We start from the raw sequence: 15,640 nt of genomic DNA on the forward strand, positions 1-15,640 counted from the left end.
GAAGACAACTTGGAGCAATTCTTTGTTCAGTTAATAACTGCTCACTCACTGACCCTGCTCCCCACACCTTCATGCTACTCTCACATTTGTGACAGCTTTAAGAGAAGAGATAAAAGAGAGGCAAAAAAACATTTGAAAAACTCCATATACATATATATAGAAAATGCAGAGCTATGGACGTGGGCTGCTCTTGAACTGCATAGAAAGATTTCTATTTTGTATTCCATCATACGCAATAGATCAAAGGGAAGGAGGGAGAAAAGAGGGGGGAAAAGCGTAGCTGGTTATAACACCACATCATTTCACGAGATCTGCCAGTCCCTGCGCCCAATTGGCGGCTCTGAAGGAAGCAGAGCTCTGGCGTCATCACCTCCTTTTAAAGAAGTAAAGCAAGTCATTACTCCAGGTTATATAACACTCAGACTATGCCAGACTTTGTGCCACCCTCTCAAAAAGGAAGCCGCTGACAGAGAGCCTGGGAGGCGGGCAGGGGAATCACCGACGCTTTCCTTCGGAGCTTCCCCCTGCTCGGGATAAGCCGAGGAGATCGGGAAGAGTCCTCGCGTTCGGACAGAGCAGGCAGCCGGAGAAAGGCTCAGCGGCTGACCTGCAACGTCGGCAGTCCGTAATCCCCTGCGCAGGGGGCTGGGGGACAGCACTCCTCAGGATCTCATCCTTCCTTCCCACAGCAGCCCTCAGGCCACACCTCACCCTGCTGAGAATAACCCAGTTCACAGGGTTAGTTAGAATGCTGGAATCAGTCAATAAAGCCCCCGAACCTCATGCACCACTCCTCCCACGCTCCTCCCCATTCCTCACAGATTTATGGGCACACAGCCTGTAGGCAAGGGACCTCTGCTATCCTCCCACTGCCGAAACTGCCCCAGCACAACAAAATGCCCAGCTAGGCAATCTGCAGCTTTGGAATCGGTAGAAGGGGAGATAACAAAGCATCCAGCACTGGCTGTTCCCAGCAAAGCACCCAAGAGGATTTGTCTTTAACATCACAACTTAGTGAGTCCAGTAAATCCAGTTCAAGGAAGTTGGGTGTCACAGGGTCTGCACAATGTGCTGGGGACACGGACCCTCGCTGGCTGGGCAGGGCCAAGCCCCTCAGACTGCACACACAGACACCATTTTTCTCTGACACACACACTGTGTGCTCCTAGGAAACTGCCAGGATAAATACAACGGGTAAAATCTGCAGCCTTCTGTAGTGAAGCAAAGTTCCCAGAGAAATCAGTGGGGCTCTTGCCTAAATGAGAGGCAAACCTCCTCTGCAATTTCAATGTAATCCTTCTGTATTACTCAGTAACCAGGTCTGCTAAAACTGCAAGTGCTACCAATCCAGTCTCTTTCCACCTTTGATACTAACTGCATCTTTGGTATTTTATTCATCTGGATTGTGGAAACACAGACGCCAGACAGCTCCTAATTTTCTGGGTCCCAACCCAAGTCTCGAACATAAGGTTTGTGGACACAGGGAGCGTATGCTGAACTGACATAAAGCTCTTATCACTTCCAGGAACTGAGAAAACAACAAAACCCCCTCAACTTCTTATAGTACACCACCTGAGAAATGCACCCACTATCTGCAACTGGATGCACGTTTACCGAGTTACCCACAACCATCTGAGGCTGAGCCCCACACTCTGCACCTATATGATAAAGTATATTTAAACACTCTGATCCATGAGGATCATTTTCTAATGTAATGCAGTTTCCTATGACAATTTGATTAAGTTTAAACACATGTCAACAGGCAGGATATTAGTTTACAAGTAAATTCTTTTACAGGTAATGATTGTTTTAGTACCTCTATGATACTACACAGGGCATCCTCTTTGCAGGAAATTATTGGCTTGGAAAACAGTCTACATAAACTTACTACAAGCACGAAAACCTACCTGGCTTTAAAGAACATCAAAGTGCACAGTGGTACATGGAAGTTCAGGTTTGGCTCTTTACTAAGACCAGAGCCATTGCACAGGCAACAAACCTAGACTTGAGCAGAGGTTTGCTTCCCTCAGAATACGCCCTTCCAGCTTCCTTGGAAATAGTACCGGTGGGCTCTAGAGGGAGCTGCATCCAGCCACAAGTAATCAAAATAAAAGGATCTACACAAGGAAGTTCATCGAGAAGGAAAAAGTGAGATGATGTCAATCATCACTCTTCCCTTTTCCCGAGAAATCCACCTTGTGCACTGCAAACATCCACTTGTAGATTAAACTGCAGGATTATCACTTATGGGGACTCACCACTCTGGCCTTTCAACCCACAAAAAGAGCCTGCTCTCCAAGCCAAGCTTACTCAGATGGGCTTGTGCCTTTCCTTAGCCCCAGCACCTGCCCCTAGCTAAACAAGGGCAGGAGATCAAAGCACGTGTCACTAGCCTGAAGGAGGAAGCACACAGCAACCAAGTCCACTGTGCCACATACTGCAGCAGATGGAAGCAGGGTTCCTCAAAGAGCAGTTACGTTCTCTGAGGCTGCCTCGACCTTGGGATGCCCATCTGCCCTTGGTGCCACCTGGAGACACAGCTGTGAAAGGCTGCTTTTTAAAAGGAGTGAAGAGATTAAAGCAGTAAGTACATAATTGCTCCTCCTCTTCTTAAGGAATAAATTAAATTTTCTAGTAGATAGGAAGGACAACTTAAAACCTAAAAGCGTTCCCTAAAAGAAAATGCTGTGCAGTCTGCTCAAAAGTAGAAGGCAATAGGTCTCAGGTTGTTGGGACAAATCTCCATTTACCAACACAAGCAGGATCACTCATTTCAAGTAAAAAGTGGAGGGAAATTACTTTCTAACAGCAGTTCCTTTTTTCTTCTCCTTTTTATCTCCAGCAGGATGGGCCTTTCTAAATCTAGATATAAAATTATATAGAATAGGCTACCATTTAGCAAGATAGGAGACTGTCTCCATACTCTTCTTCTGCCTCTCTCTCAGTTTCATACAGGTGAGTATAACATGACCTAATTTACAAGAGTAACTATAGACAAAAAGGAAAAACTCATGTATTTGAGCAGGAGGAGCCTGCAAAATGAACAGATTTATACCAAGGACTTTCCTCTCTTCCCCTGTAAGGACAGAAAGTTGCTCTGTTCCCAACCACACGCATCCAGCTGGGGACTCCCACACACCCCAGTTTTATTTTGTTCGAGCACTTTGTTGGAGAGAAGAAAAGATAGAATGATTTGGGGTGGGAAGCACATGAATAACACCATCTCCAAAATGAGCAGCAGATCTCTGTACCTCAAGGATGCATTCCTGTATCATTCAAAGAAATATTAACCCACACTTCCACGTGACTTTAAAAACAGACTTCCAAATAATTTCAGCTTTAATAACTCCAGGTGCTAATGAACTTTCTGGTAAGTATGGTGTTAACTACTCATTTTTTCCATCAGATTAGACAAAAATTGCCCAGGCAGCAATCGACAAATCGATTTTGCTTTCAATGTAATTGCCCCCCACAATGACCCACAAAGAGCCACAAAGGAGCATTATATTAAACAAAATCCACTCTTGCTATAATTTCATGCCAACATTTTTTTCCCCTCAACAACCAAGTGAAAATTGTAGGAAAAGCTGATCGAGCAGGACCCCTTTAAATGAGCAGGCTTTCCTCTACTGAGGGTTCAAGGGAAGCAAAGATCTTTTCAAGCTTGGATCAGCACTGGCTGCCATCTAAAGTCAAAAACTCCTGCTTTGGTATCACCGGAAACTCAAAACTGTGAGTACCAAGTGGCAGCTCAAGTTCAAGAGGAAAGCAGCTACTGAATTGCACTTTGTAAGTGTTTCACCCATATACTCAGAGGCAAGAAAACAAGCAATTTGCCATCACTATTAATAGCAGAATTACAGCAGTATGTATGAATAAGAGAGAATTAATTCCAGAGACATCAATCAGAATAATCCAGAGACATTCTGAAAGTGGTAAAACATAACTGTACAGTGGGATTCATTCAAACACTCAACAGCTTTCCTCAGGAAAGCCCTGAGGTATGAACGGTCCGTGTATTTGAAACGATCTGTAAAATCCATATTGGAGGTTTGTTTCCTCTTTGCTCAAATTAGCTTTTATTCCTATGGAGTCCTACACAGCCCTGAGCAACAACCAGGATCAGAGAATAAGTGCAGGACTTGAAACAGCCCTTTATCTCTACAGTCATCAGTACATCACATTTCTAGTGAAAAAGATTTAGGGAGCTAATGAAAAAAGTTCTTAGCAGTCACGCATTGCTATCACAAAATCAAACATGATAAAACAGGTGCTGCAACCCACAAGTGATGAGAAAACAGATGAAGTGGGCAGGGATGACAAGGCTGGAAAAGCAGTGGCAGCCTCTGGCTAGGATTGAAGGGTGCTGCTGGGAGGGGTGTGCAGTCTGGCAGCCCAGGAAGGGGCTGTGTCACGGTAGGTATGTTCTGGAAGGAGCATTCTAGAAAAAAAAAAAAAAGACTAAAGCTGTAAGAGCTCCTACACATGATGCTAAGGTTCATTAACTGACCACCACTTAAGAAATGGATAAAGGATGTAAGTCATGAGGTTATTAGCTTTCACTCACTCAGAAATATTCAGAAAACTAGTTTTTCATGCTCTGTTGTTTCCTTGAGGACAGGGGGCAAAGGTTGAAGAGCTGCCTTCATCAAGACTGAAAGCCTGTACCTTTCAGTCCTTACCTACAGTTTGAACTGTATACAAGTTCAAACTAAACTCCAGACCACCTATAGGACAGCCTATACTAAATGCAAACAAAACTGAGCAGAAACAAGAAAAATGTACCAAAACGGAAGATAGCACTCAAGCACCAGAATGTAAAAAGAACTAGAAAATTATGGAACTGAAACTACACATGAGGATTAACTCAACACACAATGTGTATCAGAAAGACAAAAACAGGTTAAACATGCAAAACACAAGTCACTGCTAAGTCTGAGATGATACTATCCACCACCACCAAGTGTGGATAACATTACATTAACACTGGAAAGTTCTTAAGTTGAGTCACCATCAGGACATGGAAATCCTAAACAAAGCCACTATTTTGCAAGCAAACTGTAAAAATGTTAGTTTTGTAATTGATATAATCACTATTATTTAAAAACGTAATCAGTTTCAGTTTGGAGAAAATGTTTATGCAGCCTGTCATCCTTCCAAGGAAATAGCTGTGAAAGATTAATAATCATCTAAAGCTTGTAGTTCTAGAAATACGCAAGAGCCCATCCACAAGGGAAAGATCCCCCCAGGATCTCCAGTGGGATCAGAACAACCACAATACCAGGAGGGGAGGAGAACAGCACAGCTGGGAATAGGGAGAACAAAGTTTTAACAGAAATTATTAAAATTAAGCTTTTTAAAAGCTTCATAATGTAAACATTAGAGCACTGCATCCCTTCTTATGAATAAAACTGTCTGTTCCCAATATGGTATTTATGAATGAGGTTAATCTACAAAGAGACAGGACTACAAACATCAGATGGGCAAAATAAAATGAACCTCTTAATTCTGAAGTTGGTTATATTTCATAGGCTAAAGAGCCAGAGACTGGTTTATATTAGATCTAAGGTGATACAGATGCCAAATGACATTTTGAAGATAGTGTGTAGCTGTGAGGAGATATCAGGAAAAGCAGACTGGACACCTTCACAGAAGATAATTATTATACATCTAAGCACCCAGAAAGCATTCTGATATTGTGGCAGACAGAATTAAAGCTGAACAATTTGAAACCTCAGAGGCAATCTAGCTTTGCTCAGCTCATGGAAGGGAGTTTTCCCTTGCACCTAATGAACAACCATAAAAATATTTTATGTTAGTTTTATGTAAATTGTCTTTTTACTGTTCCTCATTATTTTCTACATTTGTTAAAATTTATTTTTAATTAGTCACTACAAAAATATAAAACATAAACATGTTTCTAGTGTTTTAACATGAAAATAAACAGCTGTCATTAGCAGTTCACAATGTTCTGTATACCTACACTGATCTTGTTTGCTTTGGAAAGAATAATCCTGACAAACAACTCTGAGTATTCACTCACAATAACACAGATGTTGATGATAAAGTACATAGGTCTCTGATAAAATAACCATGAGGCATGACCCACTTGGACATGACATACAGACACTCCCTTCTGTTAATAAAAGTCTGGCAACCATGTCACACTTCCTACTGCTCCACCGGGTGCAGGGTCCTGTGAACAAAGCGACACCCTCATCACCAGTCTCTGAGACAGAGCAATCTGTGACCTTGTAACTCTTTTCTGTACTGGGATTGGGAATTCCTTTGTTTCTTACCTGAACTAACACTTCCATTTCTGCTACTTTCTCATTAGAAAAATTTTCTCATTACCATGTGAATAAAAAAAAAAGAGGAATACTATTTGTTTGTGTAAACATTTTTATGAAAGAATTTAAAATCAAAACAGTATCTTCAAGTAGCACATGGCTGAAAGAATATAAGAACAAAACAAACAACACTTAAGGACAACAATTTACTTTGAAGCCAAAAATTCTTTAGTAACTAGAAGAGGGAAGTATCTGTTTTTAACACACATTCTATGCTAAGAAAAGGAAGATTATTCTCAGTAGGTTTAGGTAGGTGTATTCAGATACCTGCATAGCCTTTGAAGCTATTAAAAATTGCAATTTTAAAGGAAGCAGATAGAGCACCCCTTTAGGCTCTGGCTACAGTTTTGTGATACAAAGAGTTTGATGGCAAATACAGCATGGGGAATTCCCACCTGAGCTCTGCATTCCTGTCTATGTGCCCTAGAACATCAGCCCTTCTGCTGGACCAACAAACATTTCTACAATCATGCCATGACCCAGAGCAGTTACCTAATAACTATCAAATGTAACCTGCACAGCACAGGCCCACAAACACCTGTATTGGCCCTGACCTGAATTGTTCCTCTCCTGAAGAGGAGAGCTGGGCAGGTGGAACTAGGTGAGGATAGAAGGTGACAACTTTGTCAGCACTTCCATCTTTCATCTTGTCAAACAAACAAAGGAGAACTCAACCTGTATGCTGGCAGAAAAGAACATCTTCCAGCTGTTAAAGATGATTATTGTGAATGAGCAATAATTGTCCATAGCATCCATCAAATTGTTCATGTATGGGGCAAGTCAATGATGTAAATATATTTATTTTCACCACATCCTTTAAATAATACAAGTAATTGTAAATTGACTTATTTACTTCTTTATATAATTGCTTCCCCAAAATTTGAAGCTATTTTAAAAATTCTATCCTCCTTACCATTTATGCTTGTGGCTTGTTTTCATGACGGAAATATTTTCTGTCCAGGAGACCATATTTAACATATATTAAATCCCTGTTTAGGCTAAACAGCCACATAAGCACATCTCCCTACCCAGAGCTGGACAAATCCTAACCCTTACACAATCTCCCAAGGGGTTACAGCCAGTTTTCTGTAACACTGTATATTCCCAACCCCATTCACTCACCACTTTCATCAAGTAAGTCCTCCTCGTCATCCCCATCATTGTCCTCCTCCATCGCCTCCTCCTCATCTTCCTCCTCCTCCTCTTCCATATCCTCCTGCTCCAAGTCCGGGTCCAGGTCCGGATCACTCCCTGAGATTGACTCGTCTGACATGATTCCCAGTGGTGCTCCTTGTGCATTACCTGCTCATGTTCTACCGTGAGGCAGCCCTGAAAGGACACAAGAGCTATGTGAGCCCAGCAAATCCCAACCTTTGAGCCTCAAGGCTCAACATCATAGCAGGATTGCTGCACATAACAAACCAAATCAGCCTTTTAAATAACAGACTTAGATATCAGACAAAGCACAAAATCCTGTGTAGAAAACAGATGCCATAAGAAATGGATCATAATGATACAGGCCCAGCATTGAAGAATCTCCATCTCTTCATTAGTATCCTTGACATAGACACAGCAGGAAGATTCCTGGAATCAATGCCTGATTATTCAGAGATACAAAAATTAATAAATTATGTGAACAATTTCAGAACACTATCATCCAAACATGAAGCATACAAAAAAGGATCAGTGTCAGCATCCCCTCTGGATATGGGTTAGCCTGATCCCTGCAAACACCATCACAGTGTGCAGACATGGATCAGAGATAGAAATCCCCTCCTGCTTCAGTTGTACCACTGCAAAGTTCACCCAGCTCCTCATCATAGCCTGGCTGAACTCTCTGATCCAGCCACACACCAAAAACCAGTGTTACCTTCATAATTCAGGCAGAAGGCAACAAAGATCCAGTTTCTAGAGGTTGGACTCCCTTTGTAAAACAGGGCAAGAAGAAAAGTAAATGCAAAGGAAGGATGGAGCAGACAAAATTTGCAATTCCTTTCTCTCAAGGACAAGAACTGGGGCTGGCTGTGCATAACTTCTCTGCTACACCACTCCAGTGTGTCACAGCAGAAATTGTGGTAGAACACAAAAATAAAGCCTGAAGAGAGGACCAGGGCAAGCTCAAAGACACAAGTTTATCTGTTCAGATCATGCACTGTCACTCCTGGACAGTGATGGGTGAGCACTCCTCTTCCAAACACACAGAATGATCCTAAAGGAGCTGTGTATGATGGATGAAAAGAAACACAACCAAGAAAGGAAAATAAAGAAGGCATTTTGATCTTAAGGAACATAAGCCAAGCTGCAGAAGAATTACTACCCACACATTCTCCAGAAAGCTTTAAAGAAAGATGAAGGAAACATTTTCTCATCACTCACTTCCCACTGCCCCTTACTTATACCACAAACATTTCCACTGTAAACTAAAAAATATCTGAGAACTAATCAGACACTTTAAAACAACAACAACAAAAAGACTAAACCCCAAACTTCTAAGCAAATAAGGCAGTTCAAATATCTATAAACACTTTAAATTTCATTTCATTTAACACTTAAATTTCATTTTCAGCTGTGTTTCAGAAGTTACCAGATTAACTCAGAAACCTGAAGGTTAAAGACAACTCAACACCCCTGTAGCAGGGCTGGAAATCTAACTGTTGAGTATACTGAATTATTCCAGCTGAAGTCATCAGCTTCTGCTCTGCCCCTCTCAGCTCCTCAGTAACATTGAAGAGTGTCAGAAAGAAAGTAAACACAGGGAAGAGAAGGCTTTGCAGAGATTGGCTTTGGAACAGGAAGCCTTTCAGCACTCAGTCCCAGGAGCACTTTACCACCAGGCAGAGACAACTGAAGTCCTTACACTACTACACACGTCACACAAAATTACTTGGCTTAGTCAAGCAGATGGTAGAAAAGGCCAAAATCCGAATTAGCTCAAGTGGAACTGTGCCAATTTACACAAGCCAAAGATATTAATTCAGCTTCTGTGGTCTGCTGGTAGGCAGGTACAAGCCCAGTTGCTGTCAGGCTGCTGCAATACAGTGACCTCCAGCATCCCTTGTTTTCTGATGTCTGGTAACTTCAGTCAAGGGCTGCAGACACAAAGCCATCTATTATCAGAAGTTTTTCCTAACAAATGTTGTGCTAAAGTCTATTGTGTATTTCAAAACAGTGACTTTCTTTTTCTTTTACATAGAAAGAATGTTCTCTTCCAGTTGATATTCAGCCCTAATGAAAACAAACATATTCTAATTTGTAACTTGCAAAGCTGCACATTGCCTTACATTTCAGGAGATGGTCAATAGGGTCACCTTTGTGGGTCACCTGGGATTTCAAGGGGATTTATTTATTCCCATGTTGTCCATACTGTGCCATAAACGACCTTGAAACCATATCCACAGAAGCATATTTTAAAATTTCTAAGTTTTACTATCCCAGCAAACTGACCATGACCAAAACAAAAACCAAACCAACCAACCAAAGAAACACAAACACTGCTAATACGGCAGGAATGAACTCTCATCTACGAACAGAAAAAGCAGAAGTGCTGTAATGTCACAAAATGCTCTGGGTCAAAGAATGACACATGATACAGCTTCTCCCATCAGTATCCTCCTGTGTGTCATCCTCTCATGTTCCATCATTTGTCCCAGAACCTTAAAGAACAAAAAAACCAAATCAAAACACTCTCTGAAAATTGTTTAAAGGAAAGGACATGTGTCCCTGTATTTCCATAGATAAAATCAAATCTAGTGGAGAGCAGCTTTCCCTCAGACTGGAGCACAAAAGGGCTCGAATCGAAGCTTTATTTTTGTTTAGTAGTGAGTACACGTTCCGTATAAGCCAACTCCTGACACCTGCTCGGCAGCCCCGGCCATATGCAGGAGAGTTGAACAGCAGCTTTTGAAAAGACTTAATTAAATCTTGCCGAGCTGGGTGAAACAAAGATGGTTAACTCCTCTGTGCCTATTGTCGTGCTGCCGTTTATCTCGCTGCCTCTCCTCCCTCGTGCTGCGCTCGCTGCCGCTGCCCGAGCCGGGTCTCGGGAGGGCTCCCACCCTGCCTGGTGGCAGCGGGAGCAGGCCCAGAGCCTGCCCTCGTTTCTCACACCGATCTGACCCAGTTCGGAGCCTCCCACCAAGGGGAATTACACAACAGGGCCAGATTGTGGCTGCCGCTACTGTTTTATGGCTGAGTTATTCCAACCTGCCCCATCCCCTGCCTTTGCACACGCAGGCACACTGCGCTCAGTGTTTAATCGCTGGAGGAAGGGCACTTTGCGAGAGATAAACTGATTACCTGCCACCGAACTCTTCCCAGTTCCGCATTGGATCGGCCAGGAGCTGCCCCTCGAGTGGGATGTGTGCCTGAGGAGGGTTTCAGCTCCAAGAAATGCAAATCAAACCCTCTGCACCACCCGTACAGCAGATAGCCAGACAGCCTTCCAGCACTGTGCCTCAGCAGTGGTGAGGCTGCTGAGAAACCGGGGTGGGATATTAGGGAGAAACACTTGGAAAAATTCCTCTTGCTTACTCAGGGAGGAGAAAAGAGCTGTCATGTTTATCCTACCCAGAAGTTAAACCCTGCAATCAACTGCACATCAAATTAACATCCAAGACAGCCTCTCTCATGTATTATGTCCTGTCTTTCAACAAAGATAAAAATAGTTCTGAAGTTTTTTGGGCTTTGCTTTTTTAAGGTAGAACACTTCAGATAGTAAGTAAATGCCATGTGCTGATGACTGCCTCCTCCTCAGCCTGCACAGAAATGAGGCCCACTTCTAGATGAGGAAACCTTGAGAATTTGGACACATTTCTGTCGTCCTCATGGGTTTTTTTTTTTTTTGCTCTGCAAAGCTTTAAAATCACTTCTTACATATAAAGTTGAGAGAGAAATGTGAAAGCAGTTTTTCTTCTTCTACATAATAGTTGTTCACTACAGGGTCATGTATGCCACGAGCCAAACTCTTAGGTGAAACAGCAGTCATCAGGGGATGTGGGGACCTAGGGCATTTCTGTACATCACTTTCATCAGAGGATCCACTAGCACTGTAAATACTAAACTATTATTTAATTAACTATTACAAATACTATCGAGTAAAAAGCAAGGATGCAAGACAAGGCAGAATGGAGCCCTTCCTCACTTGAGGAGGAGGAGAAGGGTTCCCCCCTCTACCTATAAAAAGCCACAAAAGCCAAAGTTACTTTACAGAAGCTCTTGGCCCACTACAACACAAGGGATTTAGGCACAGGACATGCTCATTCCCGAGTACACAACCATCCCATACAAATCCCTTCAGAAAGGGCAGGTTTAACACTAATGCTGCTCCAGTGCTGAACAGTAAAGAGGATTCCATCACCTCCCCAACCTCCAGCCAAGGCCAATATCTGGGACTCATCAAGATTTGTCCCTTAAAGCCTGTTTTGTAACCAAGACTTCACACTGGCCATTGTGGTGCCTGGCCATAGAAACAGGATCAAGCACACTGGCAAATCACAAGAGGATTTGCACAGACAGTTTAATAAAACCAGGTATTTCTAAGACTGTACTGCATAATGCTCTTCAGTCTCTGTTAGACAGTCATGTTATATGGTAATAATAATTTCCTTTTATGTTTTTATTTTTTGTTTGGCAGCAAAATAATAAAATGGTTGGTTGGGGCCATAAGATTCCTCTTAATATGCTCAGCTCACACACAAACACTTCAAACTGGATGTGTATGAAGGTAACTGCTGGTTCCTCAGGGTAAATCTCATCTGTTTGTTAGATCACTACTAGCACCATTTTGGTACCTCATAGGCAGCCTTCAGTATCTAACAGAACATTACTATAAAGCACACAGCTGCATCAGTAAAGGAGTCATGAGCTTAAGCTTCTCTATGACAAAAAGTCTTGTAACAGTTTGCAAGCGATAACTTGCAATGTTATTGCAAAATAACCATACTTCTCTGTTCAATTTAAAAATCTAGTAAGAAATAAACCTGAGATCAGTGGTTTTGAACAGTTTGATTCTAACAAACACTAGAATTTCTCTAATTTACATTATGCAACATATTAACACCTCTATTAAATTATCATGTAAAAAACGGTGGCGGGGGGAATCACCTAAAAGGATAAATATTTTTTCAAAAAGGAGCCACCAGTTTTACTACACTAGTCCAGCAGACTCCTATATGCTTTAAACAAAGCAAAGAAGTGTTTATTGAAAACCCAACAGGAACTTATTCCCCCCACAAAATTGCATTTAAAGCCATCCTTAATTGATTACTTCGTGATTTAAATCCCTTTTTCCTTTGCAGCCCAAGACTATTGAGACTCCAGCTATGCAGTTTCTCTGCTGTGACTCACAGCTAACTGGTGGCCACACGCTGCTGGCTGGGAAGGAAGAAAACAATTCTTCTCCTTCATTTCATCTTGCTCAAATCACAAACTAAGTGGCATTGATCCCCTCTAAGTAATGTGTTCTCCACAGGAATATTAAACTGAAAGAAAAAGAAGCAGCCTGTAAAATCATAAACTGGGGAGCATCTGCTTGTCCTGGACCACTCTTCTGAGGAAGGCAAGTGTGCTTCTCCCCACTCCACATAAATATTGGACAATGGATCTAGCCTTCACCCACACCAGATGTGAGTATTAAGGAGCCCACTGTGATTTCTGGGGAACAGGAACTGAGACAAAAAAATAACAGACTGCTTTTAAAAACACATCCATATATCATTTTTGAGAGAGCTGCAGGACCTGCTCTTTTATTCTCTCCAGGCTAACAATCTCCCTCCTAAAAGGCACCACAGAACTAAAACCAGCCTGAAACTGGTTGTTCCCTGACAACAAAAACAACAAAAGCTGCTGCAATAAAGGGTGGGAGAAATGAAAAAAACCAAAAAACCCTAAAACCTACCCATAAAGAAGGAAAAGGGAGAGCTAATCCTTCCCCTCTGCTGACATGACAGTGCTGGCACTGAGAATGTGACAGTGAACATTACATAAGGCCTGGCTCCCACTGCGATCCGAACAAAAAGAGCCAGCGTGAGTCAATGGCAGCATCTGCAGCTCCTTACACAACCTGAGCATCCATCACCTGCTGCGGGAGCCGACCGCCAGCCACGGGGACCTTCTCTCCTGCAGCTCGGGAGGGATGTGGGAACACCCTACTGCCGGCAGGGGCAACGTTTTGTAACCCTCAAAGAAAACCTGAGCTCTCCGTAAGATGCCAGTGCTCCCTTCTCTACAGACTTTGTGAGACTTTTCACCTCTGGACACAGCCAGCAGAAATGAGCAAATGTCTTTGCGTTTGTATTTATGTACATATATATAGATATGTATATAATTATTTGCCTAATGACTGATGCATTGCTTTTAAAAGCAATTTTGTTTAATTGTATTAAAGCAGAAACTGACTTCCTATAAGTCAACTCTTTCCTTTCAAATACTCAAAATGTCCTCACCAGTGAACCACCATAGAAGAGCAGTTTGTTTTGTACTGCATAAAAGTTCAGGCTACCTGAGGTAAGAAGCATGTGATCAGCACGGCTTCCAGTAATTACTGACATTCATCTGGATTAACACCATCACAAAATAACAAAATTTTTCTCTTACTTCACAGAATCTCCATCTATGTTTTTAGCTTTGTCTGTCAGCTTATATCTAAATGGCACTTGCATTACCTGCTAAAGGAAACTCTCCTTCCCTGATCACTGTTTCTTTCAAAGCAAACAGCATTTCAATATAAAAGCCACTTTTGAGTGTGTTTTTACATGTTTTGCCCATGCTGCTGCAGCTATAGAGAAAACAACCAAGACCTGTGTGAGGAGTAAAACCCTGAGAAAATATTTCAAATTATGGGGAAAACTCAGTAGTAGGGCACAGCGTGTCAGGATTCCAAATTATATTCAATACATTTTAGATAGCAGATTAATTTGGGAAAGACTTGCCCACCTTGCATTAATGATTACCATTCTGAAATTCCAAAAGACAGGTTTGAAAAGTCAGCTCACGGGAGAGGTGTGCCAAGCTTTCTCTTTGTGAACACCCAAACTATGTCAAGATGTGAGTCAATTCCCAAGCAGGGAGAATACAGATAACTGGAAGATCCCTCTAGAGTTTAAGCTCTTGCCATACATAGGTGCTAGAGAAGAAGTTATGTAATAAATCAAGACTAAATTACATAAACAGAAGCAGTGGAACAGAGAGGAGTGAAAAGGCACGGAGCTATTCCCCTCTCAAGGAAAGATCAGTCACTGTCACTCTTTGAAGACAAACTGTGGCTTTGGTCACTGAGATATGCTAACATTATGGCTTACCTCCTTGAAGGGTATCCCTCAGACACAGACTGGCACAGCTCATAAACAATGTTTTTAGCTTTCAGGATGAGGAAAATTGCAAGTTTTCCAAATGTTAAAAGGCCTAATTCTATCCTATTTTCTCAGTATCATGCCATCCACATGCTCTTCTCTCTTTGCCTCCCAGAGAAGTACATTTCCTTACAGGGGAATGATTCACTGCCTTCAGCTGTGTCCCTGCTCAGGAAATGAGCTTTCCCATCAGCAGCAGTCCAGGGCAGCCCACCATGCCCTGTGAGACAGATGCCAGTCACATTGCACACTGGCATCACCAGACCACAAAGTGAACACAACTTAACTCTGCTTTGGGTCATGGGTCTGCATTTCAGTACTAAGAATTACACAGGTCTGGGAGCTTGGTTTTGATGCCTCATCCTTCTCCCTCTTCAAAACTGGACTTAAAATCTGAGGTTCAGGTTTATGCAGTTTGCAGAAAAAGGAAGAATTCCACAAGGGTTTGCTCCTCTTTATTCCCTACCCCACCTCCAGGGGATGATTACACCAGGGACGAGGAAGTATTACTTATGCCACCTACAGTTTACCAAAGAAACTTGAACAAGAGCAAAAACAAGAAAGAGGAAAACCAAAAAGTCTTGAAGTAGGAGGAAATGGAAATAAATAGTTTTGAACTCATGTGATACGAAGATGACAATTAGCATATGTTAGACCCAATTTTCTGCCGTGCAATCAGACATTAAGCTAATTTTTATTGGATTCCAGAGTAGATTAAAAATCCATTAAAGGATTAAAAACTGTCATAAACTTCTTTCAGAGTCATTCCCTCCAAAAGTCATTCCTTCCCTGCAACACTGCACAGTGCTGGAAAAACTTAAACATTAAGTGCCACTTTTCTGCTAGTTTTGAGAACAAAGTCAGCAAAACCTGTTGATCTTTGCCTTTCCCACTAAACAGGTCAAAATGAAACACTCACACTGATCCTTATCTATCCTGCAC

The 15,640-nt window shown here is 42.0% G+C and overlaps 1 protein-coding gene across 4 annotated transcripts in view; it reads right to left on the reverse strand.

Annotated features, from left to right (window-relative positions):
• Window positions 1-15,640, reverse strand: part of RAD54L2 (RAD54 like 2) — a 67,411-nt gene that overhangs the window by 37,868 nt on the left and 13,903 nt on the right. For 3 of the 4 annotated variants that reach the window (XM_069028068.1, XM_069028062.1, XM_069028063.1), the window contains one exon: window positions 7,473-7,679. In XM_069028068.1, coding sequence (XP_068884169.1) covers window positions 7,473-7,623 — 151 coding nt within the window. In that variant the 5' untranslated portion in view covers window positions 7,624-7,679. Of the gene's footprint in view, window positions 1-7,472; window positions 7,680-10,646; window positions 10,785-15,640 lie in introns of those variants that run through there. The other variant, XM_069028065.1, reaches the window with a different exon arrangement.

This window comes from Aphelocoma coerulescens, chromosome 12 (assembly GCF_041296385.1).
Source record: "Aphelocoma coerulescens isolate FSJ_1873_10779 chromosome 12, UR_Acoe_1.0, whole genome shotgun sequence".
In the NCBI taxonomy this organism is placed as follows: Eukaryota; Metazoa; Chordata; class Aves; order Passeriformes; family Corvidae; genus Aphelocoma; species Aphelocoma coerulescens.